The sequence below is a fragment of the Globicephala melas genome, chromosome X (assembly GCF_963455315.2).
Source record: "Globicephala melas chromosome X, mGloMel1.2, whole genome shotgun sequence".
Classification (NCBI taxonomy): Eukaryota; Metazoa; Chordata; class Mammalia; order Artiodactyla; family Delphinidae; genus Globicephala; species Globicephala melas.
In genome coordinates this window covers 18,731,161-18,749,305 of record NC_083335.1, presented here as the reverse complement: position 1 = coordinate 18,749,305, position 18,145 = coordinate 18,731,161, and the positions used below count along the sequence as shown (strand labels likewise).

General features: G+C 39.3%; 1 protein-coding gene across 1 annotated transcript; it reads left to right on the top strand.

The window, feature by feature from the left end:
• Positions 1–14,728: 14,728 nt before the first annotated feature.
• Positions 14,729–16,836, top strand: LOC115846169 (heat shock cognate 71 kDa protein-like). Its single transcript, XM_060292615.1, is given in 3 exon segments — positions 14,729–15,223; positions 15,226–15,255; positions 15,258–16,836. Coding segments are annotated over 3 exon segments (1,935 nt in total). The 5' UTR covers positions 14,729–14,733; the 3' UTR covers positions 16,673–16,836.
• Positions 16,837–18,145: the final 1,309 nt, after the last annotated feature.

Sequence of the window (18,145 nt, the reverse complement as noted above, 5' to 3'; positions counted from 1 at the left end):
TATATTGAAAAATCCTTGCATTCCTGGGATAAACCTCACTTGCACATGGTGTATGATCCTTTTAATGTGCTGTTGGATTCTGTTTCCTAGTATTTTGTTGAGGATTTTTGCATCTGTGTTCATCAGTGATAATGGCCTGTAGTTTTCTTTCTTTATGACATTTTTGGTTTTGGTATCAGGGTGATGGTGGCCTCGTATAATGAGTTTGGGAGTGTTCCTCCCTCTGCTGTATTTTGGAAGAGTATGAGAGGGATAGGTGTTAGCTCTTCTCTAAGTGTTTGGTAGAATTCGCCTGTGAACCCGTCTGGTCCTGGGCTTTTGTTTGTTGGAAGATTTTTCTTTTAATATAAAAATTTTTTTATTTTATATAATGCAGTATAGTTGATTAATAATGTTGTGTTAGTTTCAGGTGCACAGTAAAGTGATTCAGTTATACGTGTATCTATTCTTTTTCAAATTATTTTCCCATTTAGGTTATTACAGAGTCCTGAGCAGAGTTCCCTGTGCTATACAAGAAATGCACAACCTTCTGAGACTGAACCAGGAAGAAATAGAAAATATAAACAGACCAATCACAAGCACTGAAATTGAAATTGTGATTAAAAATCTTCCAACAAACAAAAGCCAAGGACCAGATGGCTTCACAGAGAACTCTATCAAACCTTTAGAGAAGAGCTAACACCTATCCTTCTCAAACTCTGCCAAAATATAGCAGAGGGCAGAACACTCCCAAACTCCTTCTACGAGGCCACCATCCCCGATACCAAAACCAGACAAGGATGTCACAAAGTAAGAAAACTACAGGCCAATATCACTGATGAACATAGATGCAAAAATCCTCAACAAAATACTAGCAAACAGAATCCAACAGCACATTAAAAGGATCATACACCATGATCAAGTGGGGTTTATCCCAGGAATGTAAGGATTATTCAGTATACGCAAATCAATCAACGTGATACACCATATTAACAAACTGAAGGAGAAAAACCATATGGTCATCTCAATAGATGCAGAGAAAGCTTTTGACAAAATTCAACACCCATTTATGATAAAAACCCTCCAGAAAGTAGGCATAGAGGGAACTTTCCTCAACATAATAAAGGCCATATATGACAAACCCACAGCCAACATCATCCTCAATGGTGAAAAACTGAAACCATTTCCACTAAGATCAGGAACAAGAAAAGGTTGCCCACTCTCACCACTGTTATTCAACATAGTTTTGGAAGTTTTAGCCACAGCAATCAGAGAAGGAAAAGAAATAAAAGGAATCCAAATCGGAAAAGAAGAAGTAAAGCTGTCACTGTTTGCAGATGACATGATACTATATAGAGAGAATCCTAAAGATGCTACCAGAAAACTACTAGAGCTAATTGGTGAATTTGGTAAAGTAGCAGAATACAAAATTAATGCCCAGAAATCTCTTGCATTCCTGTACACTAATGATGAAAAATCTGAAAGTGTTGGAAGATTTTTAATCACAGTCTCAATTTCAGGGTTTGTGATAGGTCTTTTTATATTTTCTATTTCTTCCTGGTTCAGTCTCGGGAGGTTGTGCCTTTCTAGGAATTTATCCATTTCTTCCAGGTTGTCCAATTTATTGGCATACAGTTGCTTGTAGTAAACTCTCATGATCCTTTGTATTTCTGTAGTGAGAGTTGTTACTTCTCCTTTTTCATTTCTAATTCTGTTGATTTGAGTCTTCTCCCTTTTTTTTCTTGATGAGTCTGGCTAATGGTTTATCAATTTTGTTTATATTCTCAAAGAGCCAGCTTTTAGTTTTACTGATTTTTGCTTTCGTTTCCTTCATTTCTTTTTCATTTATTTCTGATATGATCTTTATGATTTCTTTCCGTCTGCTAACTTTAGCGTTTTTTTCTTCTCCTTTCTCTAATTGCTTTAGGTGTAAGGTTAGGTTGTTTATTTGAAATATTTCTTGTTTCTTGAGGTAGGATTGTATTGCTATAAACTTCCCTCTTAGAACTGGTTTTGCTGCATCCCATAGGTTCTGGGTCGTCATGTTTTCATTGTCACTTGTTTCTAGGTATTTTTTGATTTCCTCTTTGATTTCTTCAGTGATCTCTTGGTCAGTTAGTAGTGTATTGTTTAACCTCCATGTGTTTGTATTTTTTACAGATTTTTTTCCTGTAATTGATATCTAGTCTCATAGCGTTATGGTCGGAAACGATACCTGATACGATTTATACCAAGGCTTGATTTGTGACCGAAGATATGATCCATCCTGGAGAATGTTCCTTGAGCACTTGAGAAGAAAGTGTATTCTGTTGTTTTTGGATGGAATGACCTATAAATATCAATTAAGTCCATCTTGTTTAATGTGTCATTTAAAGCTTGTGTTTCCTTATTTATTTTCATTTTGGATGATCTGTCCATTGGTGAAACTGGAGTGTTAAAGTCCCCTACTATGATTGTGTTACTGTCAATTTCCCCTTTTATGGCTGTTAGCATTTGCCTTATATATTGAGGTGCTCTTATGTTGGGTGCATAAATATTTACAATTGTTATATCTTCTTCTTGGATTGATCCCTTGATCATTATGTAGTGTCCTTCTTTGTCTCTTGTAATAGACTTTATTTTAAAGTCTATTTTGTCTGATATGAGAATTGCTACTCCAGCTTTCTTTTGGTTTCCATTTGCATGAAATATCTTTTTCCATCCCCTCACTTTCAGTCTGTATGTGTCCCTAGGTCTGAAGTGGGTCTCTTGTAGACAGCATATATAAGGGTCTTGTTTTTGTATCCATTCAGCCAGTCTGTGTCTTTTGGTGGGAGCATTTAGTCCATTTACATTTAAGGTAGTTATCAATATGTATCTTCCGATTACTATTTTCCTAATTGTTTGGGGTTTGTTATTGTAGGTCTTTTCCTGCTCTTGTGTTTCCTGCCTAGAGAAGTTCCTTTAGGATTTGTTGTAAAGCTGGTTTGGTGGTGCTGAACTCTCTCAGCTTTTGCTTGTCTGTAAGGGTTTTAATTTGTCCGTCAAATCTCAATGAGATCCTTGTTGGGTAGAGTAGTCTTGGTTGTAGGTTTTTCCCTTTCATCACTTTAAATATGTCCTGCCAGTCCCTTCTGGCTTGCAGAGTTTCTGCTGAAAGATCAGCTGTTAACCTTATGGGGATTCCTTTGTATGTTATTTGTTGTTTTTCCCTTGGTGCTTTTAATATGTTTTCTTTGTATTTACTTTTTGATAGTTTGATTAATATGTGTCTTGGCATGTTTCTCCTTGGATTTATCCTGTATGGGACTCTCTGTTCTTCCTGCACTTGGTTAACAATTTCCTTTCCCATGTTAGGGAAGTTTTCAACTATAATCTCTTCAAATATTTTCTCAGTCCCTTTCTTTTTCTCTTCTTTTTCTGGGACCCCAATAATTCGAATGTTGGTGTGTTTAATGTTGTCCCAGAGGTCCATGTAACTGTCCTCAATTCTTTTCTTTCCTTTTTCTTTATTCTTCTCTGAAGTAGTTATTTCCACTATTTTATCTTCCAGGTCACTTATCCGTTCTTCTGCCTCAGTTATTCTGCTATTGATTCTTTCTAGAGAATTTTTAATTTCATTTATTGTGTTGTTCATCATTGTTTGTTTGCTCTTTAGTTCTTCTAGGTCCTTATTAAACGTTCCTTGTATTTCCTCCATTCTATTTCCAAGATTTTAGATCATCTTCACTATCATTATTCTGAATTCTTTCTCAGGTAGACTACCTATTTCCTCTTCATTTGTCTGGTCTGGTGAGTTTTTACCTTGCTCCTTCATCTGCTGTGTGTTTTTCTGTCTTTTCATTTTGCTTAACTTACTGTGTTGGGGGTCTCCTTTTCGCAGGCTGAAGGTTCGTAATTCCCATTGTTTTTGGTGCCTGCCCCCAGTGGCTAAGGTTGGTTCTGTGGGTTGTGGAAGCTTCCTGGTGGAGGGCACTGGTGCCTGTGTTCTGGTGGATGAGGCTGGATCTTGTCTTTCTGGTGGGCAGGACCACATCCAGTGGTGTGTTTTGGGGCATCTGTGACCTTATTATGATTTTAGGCAGCCTCTCTGCTAATGGGTGGGGTTGTGTTCCTGTCTTGCTAGTTGTTTGGCATAGGGTATCCAGCACTGTAACTTGCTGGTTGTTGAGTGGAGCTGGGGCTTAGTGTTGAGATGGAGATCTCTGGGAGAGCTTTTACCTTTTAATATTTTGTGGAGCTGGGAGGTCTCTGCTGGACCAATGTCCTGAACTGAGCTCTTCCACCTCAGCGGCACAGGGTTGACACCCAGCTGGAGCATCAGTACCCTGTCAGCCACACGGCTCAGAAGAAAAGGGAGAAAAAAAGAAAGAAAAATAAAATAAAATAAAGTTATTAAAATTAAAAAAATTATTAAAAATAAAAAATATTAAAAAGTAAAAAAAAAAAAAAAAAGGAAAGAAGAGAGCAACCAAACCAAAAAACAAATCCACCAATGATAACAATGCTAAAAACTATACAAGAACAAAACAAAACAAAACAAAATGGACAGACAGAACCCTAGGACAAATGGTAAAAGCAAAGCTATACAGACAAAATCACACAGAGAAGCATACACATACACACTCATAAAAAGAGAAAAAGGAAAAATATATATATCTATATATTTTAAAAAAAGGAAGAGAGCAACCAAATCATTAAACAAATCTACCAATGATAATAAACTCTAAATAGTAAACTAAGATAAACATAAAACCAGAAACAAATTAGATGCAGAAAGCAAACTCCAAGTCTACAGTTGCTCCCAAAGTCCACCACCTCAATTTTGGGATGATTCGTTGTCTATTCAGGTATTCCACAGATGCAGGGTATATCAAGTTGATTGTGGAAATTTAATCCACTGCTCCTGAGGCTGCTGGGAGAGATTTCCCTTTCTCTCCTTTGTTCGCACAGCTCCCGGGGTTCAGCTTTGGATTTGGACCCACCTCTGCGTGTACGTCGCCTGAGGGCGTCTGTTCTTCACTCAGTCAGGATGGGGTTAAAGGAGCAGCTGATTCGGGGGCTCTGGCTCACTCAGGCCGGGGGGAGGGAGAGGTACGGATGTGGGGTGAGACTGGCAACAGAGGCCGGTGGGACGTTGCACCAGCCTGAGGCGCAGCATGCGTTCTCCTGGGGAGGTTGTTCCTGGATCACGGGACCCTGGCAGTGGCAGGCTTCACAGGCTCCCGGGAGGGCAGGTGTGGAGGGTGACCTGTGCTCGCACACAGGCTTCTTGGTGGCGGCAGCAGCAGCCTTAGCATATCATGCCCGTCTCTGGGGTCCACACTGATAGCCGCGGCTCGCGCCCGTCTCTGAAGCTTGTTTAGGTGGTGCTCTGCATCCCCTCTCCTCACGCACCTGGAAACAATGGTTTCTTGCCTCTTAGGCAGGTCCAGACTTTTTCCTGGACTCCCTCCCGGCTAGCTGTGGTGCACTGACCACTTCAGGCTGTGTTCACGCAGCCAACCCCAGTCCTCTCCCTGGAATCTGACCTCCGAAGCCTGAGCCTGAGCTCCCAGCCCCCGCCCACCCCGGCGGGTGAGCAGACAAGCCTCTCGGGCTGGTGAGTGCTGGTCAGCACCAATCCTCTGTGTGGGAATCTCTCTGCTTTGCCCCCTGCACCCCTGTTGCTGTGCTCTCCTCTGTGACTCTGAAGCTTCCCCCTTCCGCCACCTGCAGTCTCCACCAGTGAAGGGGCTTCCTAGTGTGTGGAAACCTTTCCTCCTTCACAGCTCCCTCCCAGAGGGGAGGTCCTATCCCTATTCTTTTGTCTGTTTTTTCTTTTTTCTTTTGCCCTACTCAAGTACATGGGGAGTTTCTTGCCTTTTGGGAAGTCTGAGGTCTTCTGCCAGTGTTCAGTACGTGTTCTGTAGGAGTTGTTCCACATGTAGATGTATTTTTGATGTATTTATGGGGAGGAAGGTGATCTCCACGTGTTACTCCTCTGCCATCTTGAAGGTCTCCCCCATCATACCCATGGAAGAGGAGGCAGGAAGTGCATTTTTGAAGGAGGGATGAGACGTGAATAGACAGTGCCTCCTTTTCTTTAGAGCCTGCTATATGTATGCCAGGCCTTGCACTAGGGACTTTCATCCATTAAAACTCGGTCTTGGGGCTTCCCTGATGGTGCAGTGGTTGAGAATCCGCCACAACTACTGAGCCCACGTGCCACAACTAGTGAAGCCTGCACACCTAGAGCCCATGCTCCACAACAAGAGAAGCCACCGCAATGAGAGACCCGTGCACCACAATGAAGAGTAGCCCCCGCTTGCCATAACTAGAGAAAGCTGGCGTGCAGCAACAAAGACCCAAGGCAGCCAAAAATAAATAAAATAAAATAAATTTATTTAAAAATCTCACTCTCACAAGAACAATATCATGATCCCCAGTTTGTAGACGTTGAAACAAAGGCTAGCAAGAGATGATGTAGCCAGATGTGGGTGAATGGCATCAACAAACGCCTGGCCCATGGACCATAAAGAGAGACATTGTTTTTACAGAGAATACACAGTAATATCAGAGGGGTCCACTGGGCCCAGATTACAGAAATTCTGGGACTCTGTTAAATTGACAGTGGAGAGTTAGTCAGATTTCCTGAGAATGCAGAAAGGAGATAACGAGAGTTGTGTTTCAGGAAGATTTTCGGGCATTGGTCTGCAAGGATGAATTGAGTGGCAGGACCTAGAGTGAGTAAAGACAACTATTTCTCTACTCCAAGCACAGGGCAATAGGCATGGGCCCCAGAGGCCTGAGTCTGAAGCTGAGCGCTGTCATTGATTAGCTGTGTGATTTCAGGCAAGGCATTCTCTCTCTCCTGACCCTCAACTGTCTCAGCTGTAGATGAAGCTGATAATAGAATGTATGTGTCTCATAGGAGTGCTGTAAGGAGTCAACAAGACGAAATATATGAAATGCTCTGCCCAGTGCCTGACCCATAGTAATCATGCCGTAAATGGGAGCCCCTATTTTTTTCATGAAAAAGAGCGAGACCAGCTTGGAGGCTGTTGTAATCCATGCACGAGGTGATAAGGACCCAGCCTGAGATGGTGACAAGAGAGATTGGGAAAGGGGGAAATAATGATGTTAAGTGTAAGACAGTGACTAGGTTGTTGAGGGAAAAAACATCTTTCCTTAGCCAGAATATTCTGTTGTCAAATGTAAAACAGATTTGAAGATGAAAATTATCTATCATGTGCAGTGTAGTTTTTGTCAGGCTTTTGTTAGACTGTAAGACATTGACTCCAATTTTGTAATGTCTATATCTATCATTCTTTAAGCATTCAGCATGTTGATTTCATATCTCCCAAAGCCTTTCCATTTTGTAACTATTGAAATGAAAAATTTTGAGATAAAGCAAGGGATTTGAGTATATATGAAAATGAGTTCTAAAATGGAAGATTGAGTTTCATATTTACAACCTTTTAGTCTGTGTTTCCAAAAGACTTGCAGTTTCATCATTTCCATTATGTTTTCTGAAGTGGCATGAATGTTATAGATACTAAGTCTGATATTTAATTAAAAGGAGGTTGTCTGTTCATGTAGTTGCTGTCCAGGGTAGTTAGTCATTTGTCTTAGGTAGCTAGAACTGAATGTTTCCACCACAAACCCATGGCAGTTATTTGGTACATAAATCAGACCCTGGAGAGAATGAACTTAGGAATTCAAAACATGGAACCTGCCTTTGATTTTAATATTCAGCCCACAGTAAAAAAATCCTAGAATGCCAGCCTCCAGCCCTTTCTTAAAATGAGTTTATTAGTTGATCATTAAACATATGTTATATGCCACATAATTAATTTTAAAGTTGGTTAGAGCCTGAGTAAATGGACAATTACCCTCTCCTCTGTGAGCAGATCCATTATCATAATTGCTAATGAAACAAAATTCACATGCATACGTAGATAAAAATAGCCCCTCTCTCTTATGTATTTGACACAGAAGCAAAAAGCTCAATCTGTAATATCTAGTAGGACTAATTCCTTCATTTTATTCTTTTTCTTTATCTTACAGTGGTAATCAAATTTTCTTACAAAGCTGTCCGATCTTGTTTGCATTTAATTCTCCAGCTTCCCTTATTTGAAATCTAAAGCTTGTGTTTAACACTGGAATATATTATTAGCTAGATTTCAAATAAAATAAAGAGAGAACATATAAATTTCATTAGGAAGTTTGAAAAACATAACTAATGTAATAGGTCATTTATAATGTGTCTATACAGTCATAGGTTAAGTATCTCTGAATGAAGAATAAGAGGTGACACATACTTTGAGATGTCACATCCTTTGGTAATTCCTCTGCTGTAGACAATAGTATTGATGGATAATATACAGAAAAGATAAACAAAAAGACACAGCTCGTCTTGGATAGAACACAAGTTATCTCCATGGATCAGATACAGAAAAGCAAAGCACAAGTGTGAGCAGGGCTGAATGTTGCTGGGCTCCTGATCTAGTAATAGGCAATGATGGCCAAGTGGTTAGGTCCTTGGTGAGGCAGCTAATGTGCTCCACATATAAAGGGGGATCAGGACCAGCTCAGTGTTTAAAAGCAAGAACTGGGAGTGGGGGACAGAACATTTTACCTTGTTTCATGAAAGGAAGCTGCAAAATGTTACCTGAGACCACATCCCTTGCAAGATATAGGCCTTAAGAAATAGGAGGACACAGATACAGCCTCATGACCTAGGTATGAGCCAAGTGGCCCATTTGTTCAGTGAAAAGATTTGCCGAGTCCACAATATGACCACTGGGTGGAAACTCCAGACTGAGTCTGTAAGACCTGGCTCTGGAATAGGGACCTGTAGGGCTGGGTGGAGATGACTGTAAAACTGCTAGATGGGAAGGGATGAGAACAGAAGCAGAGACAGGAAAAAAAAGGCCCTAGACATGTTGCTTTTCAGAAGACGCTTGCACAATGCTGAGAGTAAGTACCTCCTTAAATTTTGTGCCCCAGCTGCCTTACTCTCCCCCCAGACCCTGCTGTGAATCCACGAGTCCATACAAATATCAATATAAATAAATAAATGGAGAACTTGTGAAAGCTCTTCCTCACAGAAAATGTTAATAAATGTAGGCGGAATCATAGAAAATCACCATTCGGCAATAATCGTTAATAGATGCTGTAACTAGTGGGTTACATTTTGTTGAAAGATGGCATATTTACATATTTGCAAAGAATTTCCTTTATAGGACACTTAGTAATAACAAAGAAGGAAACAGTAATTTTACAGAGGAGAAACCTGGAGATACCACTGCAACCACGTGATCAAAATTTATATCACCAGTAATGGGACATAGATATCATGTGTCTCCTGATAAGATGCACTGAGAAGGACACATCATTTGTATGACATCTCTGCCAAAGTTATAGAAATAACCTGAATTTAATCATGAGGAAAAATCAAACAAATCCAAATTGGTAGATATTCTCCAAAATACATGGCCTGTACTATTCAAAATTGTCAAGATCATGAAAGACAAAGAAATGCAGAACTGTTCTAGATTAAAGGATACCAAAGAAACGTGACAACTAAATGCAATACATAATCCTAAATTGGATCTTTTGCTATAAAGGACATTAGTGAGATAACTGGTGACATATAAATAAGATCTATAGATTATAATACTGTATTGTGAATTTCCTGATATCTGATTATTGTATCGTAATTGTGTAAAAGAATGACCTTGTTTTTAGAAAATACACACTAAAATATGAGGGAAAAAGAGACTTTATGTCAGCAACTTTCTTTCAAACAAAGCAGTTTAGAAAAATATATAATATATACCATTAAGTGTGTGTATATATATGATAACATTTGTGGAATTTGAGTTGTGGTACATAAGAATTCTTTTATTATTTTTGCAGCTTTTCTGTCAGCCTTAAATTATTAAAAAATAAAAGATCTAGTGTTATCTTGCTGAAGTGATAATTAAAGGTAATTTTACAATCTTAACTACATTTAATTTAAAAACTAAGGCAAATTGAAAATAAATGAATTAAATGTTCAACTCAAGAAAGCAGAAAAAAGAAAAACAAAGTAAATTAGAAAGAAGGAAATTGTAAAGAGCAGAAATAAATTAATGAGTTTGGTAGAAAACAAATCAGAGAGAGGATCCACAAAATTTAAATATTGGTTCTTTGGGGAAAAAAGGAATGAGTACAGTGAGAAAATAACAACAATAGTCAAAGAAAAGACAAATAATTTTAGGAACAAAAAAAGGAATATGACAGTCCTGCTGGTAAATTAGAGATTTCAGTGATCGTAAGAGAAAACTACAATCAACTTTATGCCCGTAAACTTGAAAGCTTAAAAGAAATGAATATTTTCCTAGAAAGTCTATCAAAAGTGACTCAAGAAGAAAACAGATACCTCCATAAACCAATAAACATTAGTGGAAGTGAGTTAATATTCAAAAATGTTCTACCTTAAAAAACACTAGGCTCAGGCAGTTTTACAGAAGAAATTTACCAAATCTTCCAGGATCAGATAGTCCCTCTTTTACAAACTGTTGCAGAGAATAGAAAAATAGGGGACAAATATCTACGAGATTTTGGAAGAACTGAGCAGAGTATCTTGCTCTACCTGATATCAAAACTTCCTATAAAGGTACATGGGAATTCCCTGGCAGTCTAGTGTTTGGGACTCGATGCTTTCATTGCTGAGGCCTGGGTTCAGTCCCTGGTCAGGGAACTAAGATCCCACAAGCCGCTCAGTGCAGGCAAAACAAACAAACAAAACAAAACAAAACTTCCTATGAAGCTACAGTAATTAAGACACTGTGCTTGGTGCAGGGAGGGGCAAAAACACTGGAACAGAATAGAGAGCCCAGAAATATACTCAGATGAGCGCGGACCCTGGATATATGTCAGGTGTGGGATATCAAATCAGCAGGGAGATGGAAGCATCATTCGGTATATGCTTCTGGTAGAATTGGGGATAATTTGAGGGAAAATAAAATTAAACCTTTATTACATATAATGTAAAACCAAACCCAGGAGAAAATCTTCATGATCACAGGACAGGAAAAGTTTTCTTTAACAAAACGAGACAAAACAAAACAGAAAAGCACAAATCATAAAGGAAACAACTGATAAATTTGATTCTGTAATTTAAAAAATCTGCACAGAGACACCATTTAGTATCTTGAAAACATAATGTTGAGTGAAAAAACCAAGTTGCCTCATGATACGGTATGACCTCATTTGTTAAATGTTGAAAAATACATACACTAATATTGTACATTGTTTATGGATGTATATGTATGGTGTAAAATTATTAAAAATATGCATGGGAACTTTAATACTGTATTCCTAACTAACAAGAAGAAGAGAAAAATGGGGAATGGATTGGAAAGAGTACAATGGGGTTCTCAACTCTATCTGAAATGGGTATTTTTTCTTAAAAATAAATGAGGTCTGAAACAAAAATGGGCTAAAATTAAGATTTGATAACACAGAATGTGGGTAAATGGATATTTGTTAATATCATGTATTCACATCTATATGCTTAAAATACCAATACCCCATATCCAAGCAGGGTGCTATAGTAGAGAAGCATCAGCCTAGATCATGGTTGAAGTGCAGGACCTACTGCTTGTTAGCTGTGTGACCCCTGCCAGATTACTTAATTTCTTAGAACATCAGTTTCTTCATTTGTAAATTGGAGATAGTTGTAGTACTTAAAGCATCGCTGTGGGAATTACATGAACCAATGCACATAAAGTGTTTTGCCCCATGCCTGATACATAAATACTCAGCACTCTGGCCTTTGTGATCGTTTTCAACAAATTTGCCAAATTTTAATTTTTGGTGTTTTTTTTTTTGTTTTAGTGAGGTGTAATTGACATATAACATTATATTAGTTATAGTTGTACAACATAATGATTTGATATGTGTATATATCAGAAGTGATCATCACATTCAATCTAGTTAACATGTCACCATACATAGTTACAAAAATTTCTTGTGATGAGAAATTTTAAGATCTACTCTCTTAGCAGCTTCCAAATATGCAATACAGTATTATTAACTATAGTCACCATGCTGTACATTACATCCCCATGACTTATTTTATAAATAGAAATTTGTATCTTTTGACCCTCATTCAGCCATTTCACCCACGCCCCACCTCTGGCAACCACCATCCTGTTCCCTATATCTATGAGTTCTCTCTTTTTTTTTTTTTAAGATTCCATATATAAGTGAGATCATACGGTATTTGTCTTTCTCTGTCTGACTTATTTCACTTAGCAGAATACCCTCAAGGTCTATGTATGTTGTCACAAATGGCAAGGTTTCATTTGTTTTTCTTTTCTTTTGGCTGCGCTGTGTGGCTTGTGAGATTTCAGTTCCCTGACCAAGGACTGAACCCAGGGCCCTCGGCAGTGAGAGCTCGGAGTCCTAATCACTGGACCACCAGGGAATTCCGAAGATTTCATTTCTTTAACGGCTGAATAATATTCCATTATATATTCCAATATTTTATACCTATATCAATACACACAGAGACACACACACATACACGCACACCATGTTTGTCTTTATCCATTCATCCATTGATGAACATTTAGGTTGTTTCCATGTCTTGGCTATTGTAAACAATGCTGCAGTGAACATGGGGGTGCATATATCTTTTCAATTCAGTGTTTTTGGTTTTGGCTTTTTTTGGATAAATACCCAGGAGTAGAATTGCTGGGTCATATGGTAGTTCTACTGTTAGTTTTTTGAGGAACCTCCATTCTTTTTTCCATAGTGGCTGCACCAGTTTACATTCCCATGAACAGTGCACTGGGGTTCCCTTTTCTCCACATCCTCATCAACCCTTGTTTATTTCTTGTTCTTTTGATAGTAGCCATTCTGACAGGTGTGAGGTGGTATCTCGTTGTGGTTTTAATTTGCATTTCCCTGATAATTAGTGATGTTGAGCATCTTTGCATTTGTCTGTTGGCCATTTGTATGTAGTTTTTGGGGAAATGTCTGTTAAGGTCCTCCGCCCATTTTTTAATTGGATTGTTTGTTTTGATGTTGAGTTGTATGAGTTCTTTGTATATTTTGGATATTAACCCCTTATCAGCTTTATGATTTGCAAATATTTTCTTCCATTCAGTAGGTTGCCTTTTCATTTTGTTGATGGTTCCCTTTGCTGAGCAGAAGGTTTTAGTTTCATGTGGTCTCATTTATTTATTTTTACTTTGATTGCCTTGGCTTTTGGTGTCAAAGAAAAAAAACATCATTGCTATGACCTGTGTTAAGAAGCTTACTGCTTATGTTTTCTTCTAGGAGTTTTATGTTTTCAGGTCTCACATTCAGGTCTTTAATCTATTTTCAGTTAATTTTTGTGTATGGTGTAAGATAGTGGTCCAATATCATTCTTTTACATGTGTTTGTGCAGTTTTCCCAGCACCTTTTATTGAAGAGACTGTCCCTTCCCCATTGTATCTTCTTGCCTCCTTTGTCACAGATTAATCGACCATATAAGCATGGGTTTGTTTTTAGGCTCTCTGTTTTGTTCCATTGATCTTTGTGCTGTTTTTATGCCAATACTGTACTGTTTTGATTACTATAGCTTTGTAAAATAGTTTGAAATCAGGTAGCTTGATGCCTCCAGCTTTGTTCTTCTTTCTTAAGATTGCTTTGGCTATTCAGGGTCTTTTATGGTTTCGTAGAAACTTTGGGATTGTTTGTTCTATTTCTGTGAAAAATACCATTGGAATTTTGACAGGGATTACATTGCATCTGTAGTATGGGTTGTATGGACATTTTTAAAAATTAATTTTTATTGGAGTATAGTTGCTTTACAATGTTGTGTTAGTTTCTGCTGTACAGCAAAGTGAATCAGGTGTATGTATACATATATCCCCTCTTTTTTGGATTTCCTTCCCATTTAGGTCACCACAGAGCATCGAGTAGAGCTCCCTGTGCTATATACAGGAGGTTCTCATTAGTTATCTACTTTATACATAGTATCAATAGTGTATATATGTCAATCCCAATCTCCCAATTCCTCCCACTGCTCCCCCTTTCCTCTTGGTATCCATACATTTGTTCTCTATGTCTGTTGGGTTGTATGGACATTTTGACAGTATTAATTCTATCAATCCATGAGCATGGAATATCTTTACATTTATATGTGTCTTCTTCAATTTCTTTCATTACTGTCTTATATTTTTCAGTGTACAGGTCTTTTACCTCCTTGGTTAAATTTATTCCTAGGTATTTTATTCTTTTTGATGCAATTATAAATGGGATTGTTTTCTTAATTTCTCTCTGCTAATTTGTTATCAGTGTATAGATACACAACAGATTTTGTATATAGATTTTTGTATCCTGCAAGTTTACTGAATTTGCTTATTCTAACAGTTTTTTTTGTGGAGTCTTTAGGGTTTTCTATATATAAAATCATGTTATCTACAAATAGTGATAGTTTGGGGCAGTCTTTTTTTTGTTAATTTTTCATTTTGAAATAATTTCACACTTACAGAAATAGTTACAAAGACTCCCATTTACCCTTCATCTAGATTTTACCATAATCATTCTATTATCTGGATCAAAAAAACCTTCTCGATGAATGGGAAACCAAACCGTCATATATCCTCTGCTGTGGTAAAACTGGACTATTTGGGAGGCAGTAAATAACCGTGGTTAAGAATGTAGGCATTGGGTCTCATTGAACGTGGCGGCAGCTTTACAGATTGCTGTTTTCTCCTCCAGCGGACCTGGGCCTGCACTCCAGCAACCATGTCTAAGGGGCCTGCCGTTGGCATTGATCTTGGCACCACCTATTCTCGTGTGGGTGTCTTCCAGCACAGAAAGGTGGAAATAATTGTCAATGATCAGGGGAACCGAACTACCCCAAGCTATGTCGCCTTTACTGATACCGAACGATTGATCGGTGATGCTGCAAAGAACCAAGTTGTAATGAATCCCACCAACACGGTTTTTGATGCCAAACACCTCATTGGATGAAGATTTGATGATGCTTTTGTCCAGTCTGATAAGAAGCATTGGCCCTTCATGGTGGTGAATGATGCAGGCAGGCCTGAGGTTCAAGTAGAATACAAGGGAGAGACAAAAAGTTTCTATCCAGAGGAGGTGTCATCCATGGTTTTGACAAAGATGAAGGAAATAGCAGAAGCCTACCTTGGGAAGACTGTTACCAATGCTGTTGTCACAGTACCCGCTTACTTTAATGATTCTCAGCGTCAGGCTACCAAATGTGCTGGAACTATTCTGGGCTCAATGTACTTAGAATCATCAACGAGCAACTGCTGCAGCTATTGCCTACTGCTTAGACAAAAAGGTTGGAGCAGAAAGAAATGTGCTGATCTTTGATTTAGGTGGTGGCACTTTTGATGTGTCAGTCCTCACTATTGAGGATGGAATCTCTGAGGTCAAATCTACAGCTGGAGATAACCACTTAGGTGGAGAAGACTTTGGCAACCGGATGGTCAACCATTTTATTGCAGAATTCAAGCGCAAGCACAAGAAGGACATCAGTGAGAACAAGAAGGCTGTCCGTCGCCTTCGTACTGCTTGTGAGCGTGCTAAGCGCACTCTCTCTTCCAGCACCCAGGCCACTATTGAGATTGATTCCCTCTATGAAGGAATCAACTTCTATACCTCAATTACCTGTGGCCGATTTGAAGAAGTGAATGCTGACCTGTTCCTTGGCACACTGGACCCTGTGGAGAAAGCCCTTCGGGCTGCCAAGCTAGACAAGTCTCAGATCCATGATATTGTCTTGGTGGGTGGTTCAACCTGCATCCCCAAGATTCAGAAACTTCTCCAGGACTTCTGCAATGGGAAAGAACTGAATAAGAGCATCAACCCTGATGAGGCTGTTGCTTATGGTGCAGCTGTCCAGGCAGCCATTCTATCTGGAGACAAATCTGAAAATGTTCAAGACTTGCTGCTGTTGGATGTCACTCCTCTTTCCCTTGGAATTCAAACTACTGGTGGAGTCATGACTGTCCTCATCAAGCGCAGCACCACCATTCTCACCAAGCAGACACAGACTGTCACAACCTGCTTGGACAACCAGCCCGGTGTACTCATTCAGGTTTATGAAGGTGAGCGTGCCATGACCAAGGATAACAACCTGCTTGGCACGTTTGAACTCACAGGCGTACCTCCTGCCTCCCGTGGTGTTCCTCAGATTGAACTCACTTTTGATATTGATGCCAATGGCATCCTCAATGTCTCTGCTGTGCATAAGAGCACAGGAAAAGAGAACAAGATTACCATCACTAATGATAAGGGCCGTTTGAGCAAGGAAGACATTGAACGCATGGTTCAGGAAGCAGAGAAGTACAAAGCTGAAGATGAGAAGCAGCGGGATAAGGTGTCTTTGAAGAATTCTCTTGAATCCTATGCTTTCAACATGAAAGCTACTGTTGAGGATGAGAAACTTCAAGGCAAAATTAATGATGAGGACAAACAGAAGATTCTTGATAAGTGTAATGAAATAATCAACTGGCTTGATAAGAACCAGACTGCAGAGAAGGAAGAATTTGAACATCAGCAGAAGGAGCTGGAAAAAGTCTGCAACCCCATCATTACCAAGCTGTACCAGAGCGCAGGAGGCATGCCAGGAGGAGTGCCCGGGGGCTTCCCTGGTGGTGGAGCTCCTCCATCTGCTGGTGCCTCCTCTGGGCCCACCATTGAAGAGGTTGATTAAGCCAGCCTAGCATAGGGTTAGCATTGTTCCACACAACATTGAAGGACCCAAATCTGTAGCAAATTCTATGGCAGTTTTAAAGTTGAGCTGCTGTAGTAAACTGGGCATTCTTGATACTTGAACATGGAATGTGTGCACAGGGAAAGGAAATAACACTGCACTTTACAAGCACTGTATTGTAAATGGAAAATGCAATGTCTTAAATAAAACTGTATTTAAAATTGGCAAAAAAATATAGGCATTATTTGTGACAATATGCATGGACCTTGAGGGTATTATGCTAAGTAAAATAAGTCAGAGAAAGACAAATACCATATGATTTCATTCATATATGGAATATAAAAACCAACAAACAAAAATAAATTAACAAACCAAGCCAAACTAAACCAAACACATTAGCCTAGGTACCCAACTAACACAATCAGCTATATAGAACTGTACCGTAATAGGTTTATAATACTTTTCACACAAATAATACATAAAAAACAAACACAAAAAATAAAACATTTTTAATCTTACAGTACAGTACAACAGCTGGCATACAGGGGGTAGCATAGCGTGAACAGGCAAGAAATAAAGATACCGTATTACTGTACTCTATACAATACTGTACAGTAAAGTACACAAAAGCACAACCACTTGTAGAGGATGCGCACACGTGACAGTGTACGCCAGACACGTGAACTAACTTAAGTGATTGGACATGTGACCGTGTGTTCACATCTTTGAAAGTTCGCAACTTGAAGGTTCGTATGGAGGGGACTTACTGTAGTGGTAACGAGAGGGGAAGGGGTAGTGAGGAGTGGGCCAAATGAGTTAAAGGCATCAATTGTATGGTGATGGATGGAAACTAAATTTGTGGTGGTGAGCACACTGTAGTGTACACAGGAGTAGAAATACAATGTTGTACACATGAAACTTATATAATGTTATAAACCAATGTTACCTTAATTTTTTAAAAAAGAGAGTGCAGGCATTGTATTTCAGCAGTCCTTAATGGGATCTCTGCTTTCCCACTGACCAGCCTGTGACTTTGGGTAAGTCGCCCAACTTCTCTGAGCCCGTGAGAGAAAAAGTCAGCACGGGCCTCCCTGGTGGTGCAGTGGTTAAGAATCTGCCTGCCAATGCAGGAGACACAGGTTCGAGCCCTGGTCCGGGAAGATCCCACGTGCCTCGGAGCAACTAAGCCCGTGCGCCACAACTACTGAGCCTGCGCTCTAGAGCCCACGAGCCACAACTACTGAGACCACGTGCCACAACTACTGAAGCCCGTGTGCCTAGAGCGCATACTCTGCAACAAGAGAAGCCTCTGCCATGAGAAGCCCACGCACTGCAACGAAGAGTAGCCCCCGCTTGCCGCAACTAGAGAAAAACCGCGTGCAGCAACGAAGACCCAGTGCAGCCAAAAATAAATAAATAAATAAACAAACAAATACATTTATTTTTTAAAAAAAGTCAGCACGGTGTGGCGAC